The sequence below is a fragment of the Thunnus thynnus genome, chromosome 2 (genome assembly GCF_963924715.1).
Source record: "Thunnus thynnus chromosome 2, fThuThy2.1, whole genome shotgun sequence".
Lineage (NCBI taxonomy): Eukaryota > Metazoa > Chordata > Actinopteri > Scombriformes > Scombridae > Thunnus > Thunnus thynnus.
This window is the reverse complement of record NC_089518.1, coordinates 25,846,670-25,868,512: the sequence shown is the minus strand read 5'-3', so window position 1 is coordinate 25,868,512 and position 21,843 is coordinate 25,846,670. Positions and strand designations below refer to the sequence as shown.

The 21,843-nt window shown below is 38.1% G+C and overlaps 1 protein-coding gene across 1 annotated transcript in view; it reads left to right on the top strand.

Moving 5' to 3' along the window:
* The first annotated feature begins 656 nt into the window (after window positions 1-656).
* Window positions 657-21,843, top strand: part of oxct1a (3-oxoacid CoA transferase 1a) — a 48,670-nt gene continuing 27,483 nt past the window's right edge. The window contains exons 1-7 of the mRNA XM_067612745.1: window positions 657-816; window positions 2,418-2,526; window positions 2,960-3,050; window positions 10,210-10,345; window positions 10,579-10,728; window positions 10,938-11,044; window positions 12,017-12,077. Coding sequence (XP_067468846.1) covers window positions 712-816; window positions 2,418-2,526; window positions 2,960-3,050; window positions 10,210-10,345; window positions 10,579-10,728; window positions 10,938-11,044; window positions 12,017-12,077 — 759 coding nt within the window. The 5' untranslated portion in view covers window positions 657-711. The remainder of the gene's footprint in view (window positions 817-2,417; window positions 2,527-2,959; window positions 3,051-10,209; window positions 10,346-10,578; window positions 10,729-10,937; window positions 11,045-12,016; window positions 12,078-21,843) is intronic.

Here is a 21,843-nt window from a genome sequence, read left to right as displayed (position 1 = left end):
TGCATGGCAGCTGCATAAAAAACGTCAAAACACCATCAGAAAGCCCTCTTCCTCTTCTCCTTCTTCTTCGTCTTCTTCTTCTTAGGCCATGGATGTACAATAAGAGCTCTTATTATACATCCATGGGCATTCTGTTTCTAATGATTTTCAGGCAGGCTGTACACTGAAAAGCGTAATGCTGCCCTCCACAGAGAGAGGTTTGCTATTTATCCTATATTTTTGAATACAAAGCCCTCTTCCTCTTCTTCTTCTTCTTCGTCTTCTTCTTCTTAGGCCATGGATGTACAATAAGAGCTCTTATTATACATCCATGTACAATAAGAGCTCTTATTATACATCCATGTACAATAAGAGCTCTTATTATACATCCATGGGCATTCTGTTTCTAATGATTTTCAGGCAGGCTGTACACTGAAAAGCGTAATGCTGCCCTCCACAGAGAGAGGTTTGCTATTTATCCTATATTTTTGAATACAAAGCCCTTCACAAATGCCCTCCACACCTATTTACGGAGAAGAAGAAAAAATGGGCGTTCTTGTACCCCACCAGCCAATCATAACAGTGGGCATTCCTTAATAGTGGGCGTTCCGGTGCTCTACGAACCAATCAAAGCAGTGGGTGTTCCCACGCTGCGGCTGCAGCCAGACTCAATTGCCGGCTGGTGTTATCACTCTGCTCCTCAGCTCGTCGCCTGTGTGTAGCTTCCAAAACATGGCGGCCCTCAAAACCCTGTGCAGAGCGGAGACTTTATTCTTCAGAAACCTATCTGGCCCCCGCAGAACCAAATTAAACTTCACTCAACACACACTGAGCAAGGTCGGTATTTTAAGCGGTCACGTTAAACAGGTCTAACTGTGAGACGGTTACACATGCTTGTGCAAGATTAAAAGGTCACTATATAATAAGAATATTATTCTTACTTTTTATTTGCCGTCCACAATTCTGTGAGTTTAGTTTGGCGATTTAATAATCTCCACATTTTCTTTTTGCCTCATATAACTTAACTTTTATCGATAATAACGTGAATTGACCTCAAGCTGCTGGTTTACCTAATCTGGTAGAGGTTCTCGCCACGTACCATTGCAAACTGTTCGTAACTTTTCCTAATGCCAAACGTGAAACGTGAATAAGGATCAGTGATTTAAAGTCTTTGCATGATTCAAACCCGCAGCTTGTTAAGGTGTGCGTGTGTTTGTTTTGTAGATTGTCACAAGTGCTCCACTACCAACATAGCTTTACACACAAACTCTTGACAATATTTCCATCATGGTTGTTTTGGCAATAAGTGTATAACACACAGACACTGTAACTGTTAGGCTATAAGTTAGTCATGGCTATAAATAACAAGCTAAATGTGATATCCGGTGTTAAATAGTTCTTCATGAGGTAAGCAAATTTAGGAAATGCTTAAGGGAACATGCAAAACCTAAAAATCGAAGCAACAGATTTCCCCATTACTGACAAAACACTCATCTGGGCAACATTTGGCTAATAACAATAGGGCAATAATCAGAGCAAATTAGGTGTAGTGGCAAAATGCATAATATTGTCAACATCTGAGCAGGTGTCTCAGAATTTATGAGCAATATAGTGAATGTCAGCAGTGTAATGGTGACACTACTGGAAGAAAGTGATGATATGCATTAGTCAAAGTTTTGTTTAAATCTTATCAGTGTATCCTGTGTTGTTAAAACTGCAGTCGATACAGTAGCTTGAACCTGTGGTTCTGTAAATCATCTGGATGACAGTAAGAACTGGCTTAACATTAACTGACTTGGTGTATTTATCCTTGTAATTCAAACAGAACAGATATGAACATGGGTAGTGAAATGTTTCATTTTGTTTAGTAAGCAATAATGCATAACAAGGTGTATACATCATCAAATGTCAATATGACAATTTTGCAATGGAACTGCAATGCACATAAAATCAGCACCATAATATTGAAGATTCCCAAGAAACAAATGTAAGCAAAACACAACACGTCTTACAAAATAATTGGAGTATTCTGATTTAGCACCACAGTCACAATTTTCATTGATCAGTATTGACATTGTGGATTTTAAATTTGAGTCCTCAGCTAACTTTGTTGGGTTGGGACTCTCAGCTGTGGGCTGCCCTAAATCTCTGCTCCTTTTGTAGTAGGATTTGTTCAGCAGTTTTGCTTATCTTTCCCTTCCTCAACTGAATAAACTGGATCAGCCATTTAAACTGTACAAGCATATTAGTGGTCCTCTGGCATCTGGCCATTTTTATTGTCTAACAACCTACGTTTTACAAGCATTAAACTGATATGCTTTCATCCATATTCACTTAGAGTGAATTACTGATGCTGATAGAGCTTCATTTGAAAAAAATAAGATAACATGTTTTTGTTTTTTTAAAGTTTCATGTGCCTCTTGCTCTCCATTCTACAGACCTGTGGGTGCTACTTCTCCACCTCCAACCAGAGAAGTTCACAGTTTTACTCCAATCCTGCAGATGCAGTGAAAGACATCCCCAGTGGAGCTACCATACTGGTGGGGGGTAAGATATACTTTCACAAACACATTTGAAAGCTGTAGGATTGTTACATATAGCCCAGCTTTAAAATGTTATGCTAATTCATTTAATTCTCAGGTGTTAGAAAATAGATCGTATGTCAGTCTTTGTTGTGGATCTCAATAGAACTGTGTCTGATGTGCTGGTTGACTACCATCCACACACACAGGACACACAAATTCCACAGCTCTTATTTATAGTTAAGTCCGCTGTGACATTGTTGAACATTTTCCACTGTGTCATTCTTCTACACGAGGAGGAAAAAACAGACGGAGGGAAATCAGAATGGTGCAGTGTAATATTAGAAAAGTTGAGTAAAGCTACAATTATTTGTGGCCTGTTTCAAGGTTAACTATGTAATCGGGCCACTGGGATCCTGTCATATGTTCTATTGACTATTTTTTATGTTTCAACACAGGCTTTGGATTGTGTGGTATCCCAGAGAATCTTATCAACAGTTTACTGAAGACCGGAGTGAAGGGTCTCACTGCCGTCAGCAACAATGCAGGGTAAGTGTGTGTGGAAGGGAGCGTATTATGTTGGTTCATGCTTAACACACCTGCAGGTGTCCCCTGTCCTGTAAATTGTGTCATGTTTGGATTCAACATCTGAATCTGGGAATATTTGCAGGAAAGTGTCTCATAGCATTTGTAATAAAATTAAATGTTTAAGAGCTTTTCACTAGTATTTAAAGTCCCAAATACAAGTGACTGATCTTTCTTAGTCTTGATTTGAACCTGAGTTGTTATTTACTCCAACTTATCTCCTTACAGACCTGTTTTAACCTCATATTGAAGAGATATTGGTGACCTTGCTGTGTTTTAAAATAGGCTGACCTGACCTGGAGAAATGCCAACAAGTTAGCTTCTGATAAGTTATCTCAGTTAAAGGCACAAGGAAAAGGTTTATTGCCGTGACGGCCAATCCTTCAGTAGTCAGGTGATATTGTGTCCTTGCTCTCAGTGGGACAGACTTTCTAGAAATGATTTCAGAGGTTTCCTTTCTAGTACATGGCAATAAGCTTCTGATCTCCATATTGTGTTCTGTCTTTTTAGTGCACAGCTTGATCTGCAGAATGGTTATTTGTATCAATGTATTCTGCTAAACACTGGGTTCATGCTTCAGTGTTAGGAAAAACCTGAATCAAGATAAACTTAGAAAGAAAATCATTTTATTTTTCGAGACTGAAATGCAAGATGTACACATACTCTGGCAACTGAGCTTTTCACTGCAATTTTCCTGGGCGTTGTTTAGCATAATACTGTCTGTCTCTCTTGCATTCTTGGAAACGGTCTTTGTCTTACCAGTTTCATGTTGAAGCATTCTCTTGTAATTGAATCCAAGTGTGCCCAGTTACCACTCAGTAAATGTAGTTTCATCTTAATTGTTTAAATAGCAACACTGACACTTTGGACAGCGACCAACACCTCTTCTCTACTAAAATATAAAGCAGATTCTGCAAAATTAAAGGATTTCCCTCTGAATCCAGACTGAAATTTCAAATCACATATATTTCAACACCACACAAATAATTTTATGTGTTTATTACAGTCTTCATAACTGAATTCTTTAAGCTTTTGATGTTGAAAAATGTGTCAGCTGTTTGCTGTTAAAAAAGCTTAATAATACAAAAAAAGATGCATATCTTCAGCTTGTCTTTTTCAAAAACTGCACACTGCACACAACAAAAAAAAGAGAGTACATTGTGAATTTCATACCTGAGAACATTTGAAGCTGAAAGTGTAAAAAAATGAAAACTGTGGTCCACTTTGAAATCATTTGCAATATGGTCTGTTTTTCTTATTAGGAAATATTTTTCTTCTTCGCATGGTTGTGCCTGGATTGGTATTGCCAAAGGGGTAGAGTGTTAAACTAGACGGGGGCTTTTTTGAAGAACTTACAGGAATTGATCACTCTTTTTTTGTGTGTGTGTGTGTTTTTTTTGTTTTTAACAAAGCTAACATCATATCATTCACTTAAGTGCAATATACATACAATGTCAAGAGTAAAATGCAGACTCAACTTTGGAAAAGACTTGTCTATGCTGACAAGAGTCAACATCAAAGTCACTGCACAGACTGTTTAAATTTCCTCTGTGTAAGTAGTTGATTTAGTCCGGGGGGAAAAAAAAACTGACCTATGAAGTGTGTTAAAGTGCTTCACAGAAGTTACTCTTCACCAGACTTCTGTTGTGGACTTCGATTTTTGGTGAATATTGATTCTTGCAACAGATACTCAAAAATGTTTGCTCAAATGGAAATGTGTTTGCGCTTGGCCTTTCCTCTAAATCTGATCCATTACTCCCCTAAATGTTTTCCCTCTGCAGACATTAGTTGTTAGGGAAGATTGTAACCACTTGCAAATAGTACATCAAGTGTACTATATGAACTATAGTACATGTAGTACACTTGATGTTTGTGTCTCTGTGAATACTGGCTTGACAGGGGCTTACAGACAGAGATAGGTATGCATCTGGCTTATCATGGCTTGGGAGGGGAGTTGAAAATTGAGTTACACAGACGTTGGCAAGAATGTATTAGATGTGATTATTCATGTTTTATGTAACCTCTCAGGCCTGTGTGTATCTGTGGTTTCTCGTTCACAGTTGAATCTTGTTTAAAATTCCTGGCTCTGTAGGGAAGAGGGACGAGGGCTAGAAGGGGATAGAAGTAGTTATATAACATTTTAATTTTAGAATAAAGTTCCCTGAAGCTGAAAACTCCCCTTACTTTGCTTGCTCCTTTTTTGAATGTCTCAATGGATTGTAAATCCTTGTCAATGAAACCTGACAAACAAGTATTGCTTTGTGGTTTCAAGGATTTCACACTAACCATGTGTTACCTTGTATTATCTCAGAAATAAGGAATAATGCAGACATGATAACAGAGAGAGGAAATTAACTACAAATGTGAACATCTACCAGCCACTGACAGATAAATGTTCAAATTAGCCAGCCACTCATAGTAAATCATTAGCCTATTTTGTGTCTGAAACCTACCAGACACTTTAATATTTTTCAGCTGTGAACTCTTCACAATATGAACACCAGGTTGGAAATTAACTTTTTAAAATGTGAACATCTACCAGCCACTGACAGATACATGTTCAAATTAGCCAGCCACTCATAGTAAATCATTTGCCTATTTTGTATCTGAAATCTACCAGACACTTTCATATTTTATCAGTATTTGGCTGGTGGCAAATAAGTTCGCTGGTCGACTGGTCGATTAGTTAATTGATTTGTTGAAGCTCATGTACGATTTTAGTCGACCAAGATTTTCTTTGGTTGACTACAGCCCTAAAATAAATATGGATTGTTGAAGTAATAAAAATATGACACATTAACTTTTGTGAATGGAAATCTTTTCCTTAATGACCTCACATGTATTTGACAATTTTTGCAGACTGGGGAGACTGAATGCTGCACTGGTAAAGGAAAAATGATCCCACTTATCAATGGAGATTGTATGCACTGTTTGTACAATAGACATTGCTGACCTATTTTTGGCAGATGTGAAAGGCAAGTGTAATTTGTATTTAGTTTTGGAACTGCTGCCTGGTTACAGTGTCATTTATACACATCCTGGTTGAGAAAGTTGTCTGTCACTTTGTCCCTATACAGTAATCATTACCAATAACCACAGATGGTGATGCATTTTTTGTCCTTTGAATTGTGTAGCATTATGGGAAATGTCTGGCTGTGTGTCTCACCACTAACAAGTGAACACAGCCACTTTACTTCGTAGAACACTGACACCGTGGGCTCTTTATGCAGTGTAATTTGAGATGAGAGGGATTCAACTGTACACCAGAGCAGATTATTGAGCTGTGATAGAACTACCACCGCCTCCAGCTTTATATTTGTTTTAATCATGTGCTTCAGAAATGAGACCCTGGTAGCTGAATAGTTACTGCACAACCACAACGGCCCTGGTTCAGTTCTAGCCAGGGACCTTTGTTGCATTTGTTGACCTTGTTTCTTGTCTGCCTTTAAACTGCTCACTATCCAATAAAGGCCCACAAAAATACACACAGAATGAATTCTGTTTAAAATGCTGCAACATTTAAGTTAAAGATCACTGTAGACACTTAATGTTGCATTCTGAAATTGACAAGATTTTAGTCCTCAAATAGGCATGCATACACATGAGTTTAATATACAAGAAAAAACAAAAAAACATCAGTTGTCACACACACACAACATAAGTAGTGTGTGTGACAGGGTACTTATCACAGTTATCTGTTTTTGGTATTCTGGGCGCACATGGCCTACATATCTTGTCAGCTGACCTGAGATTAGAATTAAGGACAAAGCAATGGTTTCTGGTTCTCAGCTCCTCAGGACACAAAGAGGAAGAAGAACCAAATCCTTTCAAAGCTCAGCCTTCCTATCTGCAGCAATTAGTAGGAGCATAGACAGAGCAATATGCATTTGTCTTAATTATTGTAGAGAAATTATTCTACATGTACATACTGTATATATTTTGTAATTTTAGTATTACACAAAGTAAATTGGTCATTGAAATGAACTTTCAATATTATTTGATTGCACTGTGTTCTTAGAAATATGCATGTAATGTAACAGAGTGGGAAATACTTGATAACACGTTTGATAGGAATTGAATCTTGTCTTGTATCACAAGACAATACCCCAGTTTTATACACCGATCAGCTACAACATTACAACACACAGTACATCACAGCTTGCTGCATATGGGGCAGCGTTAGGCACAGACTGGTCAGAGGGCCCATGCTGACCCCTGTCCACTGCTGAAAGCAACCGCAATGGGCACATGAGCATCAGAACCGGACCATGGAACAATGGAAGGTGGTCTGGTCTGAAAAATCACATTTTCTTTTACATCACGTGGATGGCCGAGTGTGTGTGCGTTGTTTACCTGGGGAAGAGATGGCACCAGGATGAACTATGGGAAGAAGGCAAGCCGGTGAAGAAGGCGAGGCAGTGTGATGCTCTGGGCAATGTTCTACTGGGAAACCTTTGGTCTTGGCATTCATTTGGATGTTACTTTGGCACGCACCACCTACCTAAACATTGTTGGTGACCAAGTACACCCCCGTCATGGCAACGGTATTCCTTGATTCCTCTTTCAGCAGGATAATGCGCCCTGCCACACTGCAAAAATTGCTCAGGAATGGTTTGAGGAACATGACAAAGAATTCAAGGTGTTGCCGTGGTCTCCAAATTCCCCAGATCGCAATCCGATCGAGCATCTGTGGGATGTGCTGTAAAAACAAGTCAGATCCATGGAGGCCCCACCTCACAACTTACAGGACTTAAAGGATCTGCTGCTAACAAGGTGCTGCCAGATACCAGAGGACACCCTCAGAGGTCTTGTGGAGTCCATGCCTCCATGGGTCAGAGCTGTTTTGGCGGCACAAGGGGGACCTACACAATATTAGACAGGTGGTTTTAATGTTGTGGCTGATTGGTGTATGTTTCATGAAGACGTTTTATGAAGACTATACCTTCATGGGTTAATGACTGACCAGCCTCACAGAGTCATTCCTCTCATAGCTGCTGGCCTGTTTCATGAGCATTTCAGCAACTGTGGTGACACAATAACTTTCCACAGTCACACAAAGTTAGGAAAGAGTTTCACAATACTATGTTTAGGAATGAGGAGTTTTTGTTGCTGTCAAATCATGATGATTTTCCCATGTCTGAAATTCTGTGACATCCTTTATTACTGTTTGAACCATTCTTTAAAAAGACAATTTAATATACCTGATCAGTAGAAAAAATGCCTCTACAAATCTCTACAAATTTAAATACATTAATATAAAAAAATGCAACAGAGAATAATTGAATGCATAAATATTTGCATATTTTGAGTCACTATAGAGTTACATTTAGCAGCAATTACAGCCTTGAGTGTTGTAGGTCTGAATCAACTTTGCACTGTAGTTTTTCCCCATACTTCTTTTCCTAAACTACTCAAGCTCTGTCAAGTTGAATGGAGACCAACAGAGAACAGCGTTTCAGACAGTATTTTCATAATTATAGTATCTTCCAAAAGAAACTCATCCTTTTTTAGTTTTACTGAATAACCTCTTTCTGAAATTATGATGCATAGTAGAGTACAAAACAGAGTGCTTTTCATTTTCTACTTCATTTAACGGCATTATTGACATAGCCAATCCTGTTCTTCAGGACAAACAACATCCTGTCTCCAAATGTAATGTAAGATACCACATCTAATTTGGGCACACAAAGATAATGTCCTTTCAGGCAGATTCAATTTCACATAATTTTCAGTGCTAAACTCAGTTTTGAGTAAACCATATGTTCTAAAATTGGCTTATTTCGAAATCCCGTTAGCCCATTTTTCTTTAGACTGAAAAACAAAATCTCTTATCAAACCAATTTTAATATTTTCTTTGTGTCCGTTTCCTCACACCCTACTTTTTAAAATAAATGCACATACTCTACCCTGAGAACATTTGTGTGTATGTCCCACATGAGGATTTTCTTAAAGTCTGCTTTTGTTCATACCCACCACTCTGTTCAACAGTCCACTCATACAAACAGCCCGACTTACTTCACAGGGTTCCCACCCCACACCTGCTGCCACAGCTGTGGTTTGAGCAAATTTTTTACTCCCAAAAAGTATTTCATGGCTTTGTAAGTTTCAAATCCCCACACCCCAGCAGCATAATCCAAACACAGAGCAGGCACAGGCTTGGTAGAGATAAATGTATGTGGAGACACTGAAATTGGTAGGCTACATTTAGTTTCATTCATGACTCCACCTAAAGCCCCACCAGCTGGTTTAGAGAGCAATGTTGTCCCTTTTACAAAATGAATATGTCCATCTAGATAAAAACCAATATATTTATTTTAATATATGAACTCTAATGTTTTTTATTTTCTTTATTTTTCTGAGGGCCCCAGAAAGATTAGCTGTTCCAAATAAATCCAGATATGATCCAAATAAATAAAAGCTCTAAGCACTTATCTCCAAACATAAATTTTAACTTACTTATGGGTTGTGATGAGAGTCTAAAGTGCATTATATTTATTTTCTCTGTGTTTTGCAGATGGTTGTCTTCTGCACATTTTCCTCTGTCTTTGCAATGAAAACAACATTGGCTGCATAAAGAAGGGCTCTAGCATTTAATTCATCACACTTCACACCACATTCCAACTGATCAATAGCGTTAACAAGACCATCAATATAGATTGCAAACCATGTTGGAGAGAATACATTGCCCTGCTTTACCCTTAGAAACCAATTGATAGTAAAATCATTTATCCTAACACGAGCTTCTGGGGTCTATAAGAGAGACACTATAGCTTGAAAAAAGCTGCCATCTACAGTTTAATTTAGTATATGCTTCAGAATCAAATGCTTTTTGAAAGTCAATAAAACAAGCAAAAGTATACTGTGTTTTAATGTATTTCTTTCTACAATACAAATTGAAGAAATGTAGTCAATACAGGCCCTGCTTTTTCTAAAATTGTTCTGTGTATAAATCTGTGTGACTTTGAATTTGTATTATTTTTTTCTCATTTATTTGTGAAGAATATGTTTTTGTGTAAATTATCAAAATTGTAGTATTAAGCCAAGCTTCTCTGTCTTGGTATATATGAAATAAAGCGCAGTTGAACTCATCTGAAAACCAGCTATGTTTGTTTGTTTTCTTCAGAGTGGATAACTTTGGCCTGGGCCTGCTCCTTCAGACTAAGCAGATCAAGAGGATGATCTCCTCATATGTCGGGGAGAATGCAGAGTTTGAGCGACAGTATCTGGCAGGGGAGTTGGAGGTGGAACTGACACCACAGGTTAGTCAGGAAGCACTTGAAATTTCACACAAACAAATAAAAAAAGATAACCGCACATGAAAAACACACATTCATAAACCAAATTCACTCAAGAAGTCTTGACATGTTAAATTCCCATATCCAAATAGTCAGACTTCACACTGTATACGTTGTGTACTTGACAGAAACAAAGTCATGCGGTGGAGCCTTTATCCGTTGAGTCTCATCCTAATCTGTCACATTTTTCTCCACAGGGTACTCTGGCAGAAAGGATCAGGGCTGGGGGTGCTGGGATTCCAGCCTTCTTCACAGCCACAGGCTATGGCACACTGATCCAAGAGGGAGGTTCTCCTATCAAATACAACAAAGATGGCAGCATTGCCATTGCCAGCGAGAAGAGACAGGTGAGAAAGCTATCTTTCACTATTCTTCTGTTACTCATTCTCGTGTGTGGAAACAAATCTTGCAGTAATGACTCCCCCTCAAACAAATGAAAAAAAAACAAATCTAATTGTGAATAGTTCTGATAATGCTGTAGAACAGGTCAACATGTTCCTCTTCAACTGCATTCAGTGCCACTCACTCCTTAAATTGTGATTTTCATTGTGCACAGGTGCAGGAGTTCAATGGCAGGCACTACATCATGGAAAAGGCTATTACTGGAGACTTTGCTCTGGTCAAGGCATGGAAGGCTGACAAGGCTGGAAACATTGTTTTCAGGTAACTGCTGAAATGGAAGCCCATAATGCACACAAAATAGTTTGTGATGTTGTTGAATTACACAGAATTATCTACTAGTCACACGACATTAGCACAGACATATTCAATTACACCAGTGCCAGTATTTACCCTGTAAAGGATTCAGCTTTTTCCTGCCCCAGAACGTATAAGACTAGTCTTAATCACCTTGGTCGTGTTTGCACAACAGTCAGCACATATGGTATCATGTGGTGAGAATGAAACAGTCATTTAGGGAAGGTCGTGGAAAATATTTTTTTCTTTTTGAAATGTTCCTTGCAAACAGGATTTACTTCGACCTTGACCTTACCTTCTGAGCAGTTCCTTAGGGTCATATGGACAGATTCTAATCAGTACAATTTAAGCCTGCTGTAGTTCTTATCCACAGTATATATTAAATAATATACTATAGATAAGAACTACAATGTTTTTCATCAACTTTTACATTCAGAACTATTCAGGCAGCACAGAATATGGCTACTGATAATTGCAGATTTAGCATTGCAGTTAAACAATCTGATCTTTAAATGAATCAAAAAAGTTTAATCATCAAATTACTTATTAAACCTTTACATGAATGAACCCCTCACTAGTTGTTATAACACAAAATAAAATAATGAAAGTAAAATAAATAAAATAAAATAAATCAGGAAAATCTGCCCTTCGTCTGGTACAGCCTCAGAGAGCTCATATGAACCAACATGGTTGCAAATTATTGTGAATTAGTTTGGTTTCGACACAGAACATTATTATTTAGAGTAGATGTAGTAAAGTCTTCCTCCACAAGAGGGCAGTGTCCTCTAGTAAACTACCAGCTTACTGTATACTGGATATAAGACAATGGAAATCACAGTGATAGATCTTGAGTTTACTTGCTCATCTCTGCTTTTTGGTAAATAATTCTTTACCTCATGTTTGTTTTAATACAACATATTTCTTGCTCTTTTATGTCAGGAAAACAGCCAGGAACTTCAACCAGCCCATGTGCAAGGCAGCCAAAACCACCATAGTTGAGGTATGCATTTCCCACATCACAATCACACGCTTACCCTGATGTCTACCTGGAACATCTGCTGGCTTAGCTATCAGTGGACTCACCAACTCAAAATCTATTGATTTCAGCTTTGACTTTATTGGTTTTCATGCCTTATGCACACTTCAAATATCTAGAAATTTAGCTATTGTGCTCCCCACAGCTGGAAATGTCCCCTTTGGCAAAAATGTAAATAATATGAAAATCTTGAGCTTAGAGAATACATCTCCGCATATATTGACATAAATATCCTACATCAAAGCCATTCTTAATTCAGTGCCTCCTGAAACTGATCTGTAAAGAGCCCAAGCGTGAATTTGTGTTTCAACTAGAATTAGAATTTCTTCACCATCCACATCTACCAAGAACCTGTGGAGTAAAAAAAAAACATTTTAATGATCATTTTAGTTTTGAACCCAAGTACAAAAAAGCAGTATTCAACCTATACATCACATTGACAGCAGAGCAACAAAACACAGATATCATTTTGAATAGATGCTATCTAACCACCTACGAAGGACAAGGTAGAAAGAACAAGGTTATATCTTTTTTTTTTTTTTCTATGCCGAATGGACCACCGAGACGGGCTTGTTATATGTAGGTGTAAGGCCAAAGATTTGTTTTGTGGTCTAACTGTTAGACCTCAGGTAAAATTAATAGAGTAGAAGTTTAAAGATGTTGGCCTCCATCTGTACGGCCAGAAATGGAGTATCCTGCCATCTCAGGCCTCTCAGTTCTGTGTCATACCTAGTTTCATTCTATCTGTCTGGTTGCCCACTTATCTAGCTTTTGACAGTCTAGAAATGTGATAGCTCATCTCTTCTTCTTTGCGTATGTATGTGTGTGTCTTTTGGTCTCCCTCTCCGCCCCTCCAACACACAAACAGCTTCACACCTCCCATATAAGCACCGTTGGATCCGGAGAGCAGCAGGGAGAAAAACTGTGTGTGTGAAAACCATAAAACACGGGTGCCTTCTGAAAATAAATTGGCAGCAAAGGGTCTCTCATAAATCTAACAGCGCAAGCACATTTTCAATTATTCCACGGCTGCTGGACCTTAGATTTAGACTGCTGTTGATTAGAAATGTCTGTGACCAAATTGGGAGAGTAAATTTTGTGACTATAGAGCTGATGTGGAGGCTTCATGGTCAATTGATCACTAAAATTTGGTTTATAGCGGCAAGCAGTAGGGATGCACCAGTCTGACTTTTTCAGTCCCAATACCAGTACCGATACCTGGGATATAGGTATCGGCTGATACTGAGCACTGATCCGATACCAGTGTTAAATTAATAAGCTATATGCCTCACTGCGTGGAAGGGACTGGGTTCATTCTTTTATGTGAAAGACAAAACCAAACTTGACTTAAACATTGCTTTCCTAACTTCGTAAAACAAAATGTAACAGATAAATGCATAGCTATAAATTTACTGAATTATTATTAATTAAAATAATGTTATCTGATACCAGATCGGCCCAATTTCACCAATACCTGATCCAGCTATTTGAGTCAGTATCGGACTGATATCAGTATCAACTGGTGCATCTCTAGTAAGTGGCATAGGTATTAATTTGTTTTAAGAGAACAGCAGACAACAAACATTTACTATCATGTGCATGTGACCATGATGACGATGATAGATATGAATGAATTATTAAGAATCAGTATGATATAGTAGATATTCCCCAGTTTACTCTACAGGGATAATGAGACTAGTCGCACTGACAGCAGTGATGCCACAGAGAAATGTGCCTGTATGACGTCTGCTGGAGCTGTGATGTAGACGGTAGTGACATGAATGACAATGCAGCTCTGCTTAGAGAGCTGCAATGAGATGCAAGCATAATTGGTTGGATTTAATATTGTCTGCTTCAAGTTTTGTACCCCCAGACTCATCTGCTCAGGTTGTTTTCGATGAGAGGAGAGGATGAAGCGATTGTTTATCCCAGGCTTCACTTGTACTGATAAATACAAGTGTTGGGGCTTTTTTTTTCATTCCCAGGTGCATTTTTAAGATTTTTTTCATGCAGTTTCTGGTTCCATACAGTGGAGAGTTGGCAGGGATGATAGGAAGGAGAGAGGGAAGGAAGGATGTGACAAGTTGTGAGCGAGATTCAGATCCCACATATCAAATGCGGCCAGGATGCACCTGACATGCCTCAGTTAACAAGGTCTGAGAAAAAGTTATGAACACAGCCTCAGCAAACTCAAGGACTCATAAATAATTGCTTAACTTAATTTCTCAAACAAGGACACAGTATAGAGTAACAGCCTTTTTAATGGAGCACTAGACATAGGTGTGTAGCCTAAAAAAACAGTTATTATAAATGGCCTATTTATGATAGAATGAATTAATGTCACATCTCAGTCAATTAACTTCACCAAAAACACATTCCAAAGCCTCACACAGACCATGTTATTTTGGGAGAGGAAAGCTCTGCATTTTTGCATCTAAACTTAATCCACTGAATCCATTTAAATACAATTTGATGTTCTGTGCCATCACTAAAACCAGGCTGTGTCAAACAAACTGTGTCAGTCTCAGACTAGTCTTTGAAGATTTTTTTGCATTTCATTCCTTTTTCATGTCATGTTCTAATAACAAATAGTCCTTTCAGACACTTGTCATCCACACGTCAAGTAAATACTTCTATGCAGTAGGGCATCTGTTGTAAATTGTGCTGCTGCCTGACAAACGGTATCAAACAGCATTTTTGAATGTTGAATTAGAATTTAGTATATTTCAAAACAAATACATTCTGTGGTTATCAAGTTGTTTTATGTCTGCCAAAATTAAAATTCTTTAACAGTGACACTTAGCCATTTCATATTTCTAGTTGTAAATAATAAATAAAACATGGCTCCTAATGTAAAATGCAGTAAGTAAAACAGATATCTGATCTAAAATAAAATAGAATTTAAAATATGAATTTTGAGTTACATTTATGAGTAAGATTTAGTAGTGTGTGTCTGACATCAGGTGATTTGTCAGATTGTATCCACCATGCTTTGTAGTGCCTTTTTTATGGCCGTGCAGGAAAAACATGGACATTATCTATGAAAAGCCTACTTATTGGTGACAATAAAGTGATAGGCCTGTATTGCAGTACCCATTAAGAACCTTTTATCTCTGATAGTGAAGCAATTACTGTCTCTCTGAAAATAAATTTATCTTTAGGATTCAGTGCATGCCTGGTCATAAATCTGGTCATATGCTGTCAATATTGACCCTGAGCTCATTGAGGCTGTGAGAGGAACAAACAGGCAGGGTCAGGTGTTTTCGAGGCTATTCATTTAACTTTGTGTTTTCTGTCAGGTCAGGCCAGCATACTGCAAGCTCTTAAATGATCATATTGCGCAATAAGCTGTTTGTCTGCTGAACCAGGTTTCTTTCTCTGCAGCCAGGTAACTGATTAGGGGCTACTCTGTTAATTGCTATCAAAGGGCAACCAGTGTTAGAACCTTGTGGTCACAGGGCAATCATTTGGATTGCAATTATTGCGATAACTGGGTAGATTTTATTAGATTAATTCGAGGTTAGTTAAGAAGTTTAAGTCCCCTATTCAGTCAATAAAACCCCTCAAATCTTTCTTATCAGTATGATTCTGGTCATATTTTTTTAAACTAACAGAATGTCACAACATTGAAGTGTGTTCCATAAATACTGCTGAGCTCCTCCTTAACACATGGCAAAAGCTTGTGCCTCCTTTTTAGCCTCTTGAATGAAATTTTTGTTTAGCCGACCCACTCCTCTCTAATGGTTGTTTGAATTACCTGTGATTGAACTTTTAACTTGAATACTCAAGTTCCTCAGTAGATCTGCAGGTGGTTTACTTACATTTGATATGTGTGCCACGATTTATAATAATTTAGATTCATGACTGTCAGTCATCAAAATATGTTGATTTTTATTTAATTTTGAACACCTCCCTCATTTAAGGCTCAGTGAACATGCAGTGTACGTGCACATAATACATTAAAGCACTAAGGTCCAGCAGGACTGTAGTTTATCAATAACTAATGGATAATGCCAGATTTGTGTAAGAAACATCATGTCAACATTTTCCATGATTTTTCCATGATATATTAATTATCATTCTATTATATTCTATTATACATCCCAGTATGGTATGTCCTCATACATATGCTTTTATTAAAGATGAATAATTGACAAACACCAACAAAACCTGATTCTCTCAAGTCCCTAACTGCTGGCGTATCATTTTAGCTCTCGTCCCAATTGTGATACATACCTCTACTTCTTTTTAAGCTGAATTTATATTACAAGAGGCAGAAAGGGTGTCAGAAAATGAGATAACACAAAAGCACTTTGAAAATTACCAGATCATCACCAGCTCCTGCCATGGTTGCTAGGCAACCAAACCTTGCTATTCAATTGTTGAATGTTCCATGGTATCCAGCTGGTCCCGTTATTCCCTTATCTCAGGTACAGTGAAAGGCCCCAGTGCATTGTGGGATACAATACGCTAGAGACTGAATCAAAGCAGTGTTTTCTGTTGTCGTTCGATCATCAGTCACAGCAAAGGCTCAACTGCATTCTTTTAATATGGCGATGCAGTGGTGCGGGTACATGAAGTGAATAAATGTGTTTGCACGTGTGTTTTGTTCTTTTTACCAGGCCAGGGGTTTAATCGGATATAAATGACCTTCATTCTCAGAGCTTAAACAACACATAACAACAGATAATACTGTTGCGACAAAAAACCTGCACATTTGCAAAAAGTACAGGCAATCATTGTTTCAGTTATGAATTGTGCAACATGAACTAGGTGAAGGTAATGTGGGTTTTTTTTGTCTCAAATATTTGGCCTTGGAATGATGATGAGGTGTTATCATGACCCATTACGTCTTTTTTGTGGTACATAATGCCTTGTCTGCGTGCTGCTGGAATTTCAATTATTTATCACAGCCAACATTTTCAGTGCTGTTTTACAGCACTTACTATGCCTTGTTGAGTTTGCTTGCCTTGTTCTTGCCTTGTGTCCTCGACTAACTCCATTACTCAAGCTACTATTGGCAAATAATTATAAATCCACTCATTTTCCCCACCATTTCCTGCCTAAAGAGGTTTATGAATAAGATTTTGTGTGCACAAGATGTCTAATGAATGCCATAATTTCTGTCTGTATTTTGCATGAGTTGTAGGTCAGGAAATGTGGTCTAGGTGGATCCTTTATCCAGCCTTTGTTTGGATCTTCACCACAGTGTTGCAAAAATGATCTGTAGCTCTCATGTAATAAGATTAATAAACTAGATGTAAATATGGCTTTGAATCCAAACTGATTAAAAATACTGATTATCCAACAGAATATGGGCACATTTTGTGTTTAGTATTTCTACAAAGGTATTGCAGTCTACCGAGTAGTGTGACATAAAATGTGACAGCAACAAAGTTAACATTGTCATGAGTGTAGTGTCACTTTTTTTCTCTCTTTTACTTTGAACTGAAACCTCTCCTGAGCAGATGATGGTAATTGCATGTCTAGCTCAGCTACAACCACAGCAAAGTGCTGTAATATCAATGGACAGATGGGTATAAAAGCCTTTGACATCATTTTTTCCCCCTTAAATGTGTATAGGCTCATTTGTATGCATGTGTTAGAAGGAAATATGCCACAGCGACACAGGTAGCTTTAATACTTACACTTCCATTTATCAGAGACTATCTTGAAATGCAAGACTACAAATCAGGTCATAAATGGGCCAACTTAATGGTGATGGGGGACAATAAAATGCATTTATTGTCGTCTTAAATGGAACACACATGACCAAGAACTGAGCCTATGAATTAAGGATCTAGTAAGTCAAGTAGTAAAGGCCATAGACTTGATTATGAAATATTCCTAACATCTCAGACATTGCAACATAATTCTGTGCTACATTATCTCTTAAACAGACTACATATAGTTTATAAATATAATGCAACACAAGCTTACTACTTAATAACTTATTTAGTAAACTGGTGCATATTTCTGTGCAACTTATTAAACATATAATTGATATTGAAGTCACATTAAATTAGTTCACCTAATATATTCTGTGGGCTAGCAACTGCTCAGGTCAGGGCTGTCCTGCATAGATTCAAACATTTGAAGATATTTTCTTGTTTTGACCTGAACAGGAAGGTAGATCAATATTTTATAACTAGCATATTTTACTACCTACCTTTTTTGGGATATTGCTGGCAGTATTTGCCCATCTCCATTACAATAGGAATTTGACAGGTTGGCATTGACTTTTAGTCAATGCTGACACTGACTCTCATATGACTGATAGCTGGTGACAGACTGTAGGCTTAAGGTATAATAATGAACTGTAGAGCACTGAGTGGTTGAACAGAAGTGAAGAAAATGGGACAGATTATACAGTATACATAAAAAAGATATGAAGGGAGCCAGAAGAAGGGGAAGACAGCTTTGCTGAACATGTGCACAAACGAAATGTTTGAAGTAGAAAATTTGCATGTTATACGTTCTGACTTTAAGTTCAAAGTTCCCTGACGGCTGCCTATCATCTGAATCTGAAGAACACTGCATGGAGCCTTACGTGTTATTTGAAATGTAAACATTGCCATTTGAGCTGGGAGTGGAGTTGTCCATCCCAAATGCTTATGATACAAGGTGCTTTGATGTGCAGTATGTCTCATTTGAAAAATGTATTTTTAGTTCCTGTAATGTTTTCAGGTTTTGCATTGGCTTGCTGTCTCTTATTTTCTGGATACCCTAAAGGCTGTCACAAGCGAGGCGAGCTTCCACTGAGAGGAAACAGATTGCTTATGTTGTCAGTATTCTGGGTTATAGGATAGAGCCGGAGCTGAGCCCCGAAAGTGGCAGCAGAGCATGGCCAAGTGCCCACACACACAAACACACATGCACACACACTGGGAGGAAGATGGAGAGGCTATAAATACACAGGGTAATGAGAGTGTGGTGTCGCTGTCATCCTCATGCTCTGTCGCCTGTGGTCACACCATCTCTTTCTACTGTCGCATCTCAGTACGCATACAAACACACACACAAAGTATAGACATGATGGACTATAAGCTCAGGTAACTCTTCGCAGGCTTTTACAGTTCGCAATGTTTCAGTCACGGTGTGTCTTAATCCGATTTAAAATTTAAAATCCAAGCTTTAAATTGACAACTCCATACTCTGAAGTGATGAAGTTTTATTAAGGTAATTTATGTTGGTTTAATTAAGTTTCATAAATGTTTTAACTCCACCTGAGTAAAGTATTTATTCCACTTGTGGCAGAGCCTAAGGATGAAGATGTCAGTCCACCCAACATTATGATCCAAAATATATTACCCAAACAACTACTTGCCAGATGTACAAAATGTCAGGCATAGCTACAGATCTCCTTATGGATTCAAAAATTAAATCTCTTTGTTCAGATATTTTTTACATTCAAACATTTGAATTAATTTGATCAAAACGTTTTTATGCATTCACACATTTGAATGTATTCATACAAAATGTTAATATTGATATTGATGATGAATGACCTGATTTTCATTACATTTGCCACGAGTATTAATGATCGCCAAGGGATTAATTTTAATTGTTTTGGTGACAAAAACATTAAATTTTCCTTGATGACCCCCCTTAGGAATATTTTATAGTTGTAGGCCCATTGCTGGGACTTATGAAAGCCAAATTCACAATGTTCCCCATTGATTTTGTTTAATGTCTTTTGCATTTGAGGCCGTAATGAACATCGTAGCCTCTAGGAGCAGTTAACCTATTAACATTTTGTTAGACCAGAGAGAATTATACCATGCATATAATCAGATGACACACGCACTTTTTTCTGCTCCTGTTTATTTATTTGGTGATTGGAAAGTCAGCCAGATGGTCGATATGTGTGCAATCAGCTCCAATGAATAACTTCAATGGGAGAGCATGGAGTCTGTTTGGTACTGAAAGGTTCTATGTGCATCCAAATCCTTGTCTGAAAGTAGTGCGGTACTATCATGTGCTGATCATAATGTTAATCATAGTAAGCATGATGATTTACATTTATGCAACATTCATACATCACTTATGATGGGAAAACATAATTCAAGCTCTTATGGGCGTATTTGGACTGTCCATTTTTCTCCCCACTGGTTCGAGTCCCAAGTACCTTTTTTTTTTTTCTTTTTCTTTTCTTTTTTTTTCTTTTTTTTTTAAAATATGGTCTAACTGTAACTGGAAAAAAACGTTTTTATGTTCATTGTGCAAACATTAGTGGTAAACATGGCATATTTCCAGCACTGTTTAAGAAGCATAGAGGAAACACTCTATGCAACATCACTCTTGGTGGTTTATTCTACCAATCCAGTAGCTTTGTGTACGAAAAAGCAAAATCTCTCAAATGCTTGGTGTGTCCCCAGAGGGCACTTTGATTCCCTCTATCCTCCTGCCAGCTCACTTCATGCCTCTCTCTGCTCTCATTGATGTGAAAATCGTTCTACAGATACGGGAATATCAATGTGTGTGTCTATGCATGTGTCTCTTTGCTTGCTCCACACACCTGCTCATTTGCGTGTGTGTTTATGTGTTATTTTTGTGTGTTTTTATTATTTCAATTTCATGCTTTATCCTTTACTCGTCCGTTGCACATCCTGTCTGAACTACATCTGAGCACCGGTGCAGCCGGGACACATCACCTAGATGAAAGGAACAGAGCCTTTTTTATGTACACAGCATATTTAAATTGTATGAGCTTGTTATTGTGCTGTGACTTAGCTTTGGAAGGCTAATTGAAAATAGAGCTGGACACATGGTTTGTTTGCATGCGTGTGTTGCATAGAAAAACCAACAAAAAGACATGGAGAACCCATCTCTGAGGTATGATTCCTTTTTTTTTTTTCTTTTAGTTGTTGGTTTTTGAGTAACTATTTGACACCTTTTGATTGAAGACACAAAATTAGAGATTAAATTCATTCATCTGAAGTCTTGAAATTACCACCACCAAATATTTTTAGTGATTCCCAAGCCCCTGGTAATTGTATTACTGTCTTATAACATGATGAGCTCACTCTAGCTTGATGAAGATGTCTATGCAAATCATCACTCTCACAAAAGACAGATCGAGCCCCCAGAGAAAGGTGTGGGTGGATGTGTGGGACTGCTGTATCAATTCTCTCGTGCTACCGATCTCATCTTGCATGGCCTCCTTTTTCACCGTGGAGCATCAGAGATTCACCATATCCCAACCAAGAGCACCAGAAAAAGAGTCTAAAATCACTTTACGGTCCTGAGCGGCCCCAGCTCACCACAGACCAAAGCCTGCGTATCCATGACAACGCTAAGATGGGATCCACTCTTAGCCATTGACTCCTCTCAGTCAGTGCTGAGTGCTGAGGGAGGAAGTGGAGATAAGGAGAGATTCAATTCAATTTGCTCTGAACGGCTGCTTGCCCCTCATGTAAATGGAATAAGTAGGTTACACAGGAGTGAGGCACAGAAAAGTAGAAGGGAGGGCGAGAATTATGTTGTCATGGATAAGTCCCCTCTTGGTCCCTAGAGAGGTGATGATAATTCTGGTGCTTGGTTGCTCTCCCCTCTTTTTTTCCTTTTAATTTTGTGTCATCTCAAGTGCTTTATCCTCTTGAAGACTCTTTGGGATGAAAGAAATTGTGTCTCATCCCCTTTTGATTCTCTCTTTTTTAATAAAGGAAAACTAGTTCTCCAAAGACTGCTTACCATTGATCCCTTCCAAGCTTACTTTGAATCTTATATT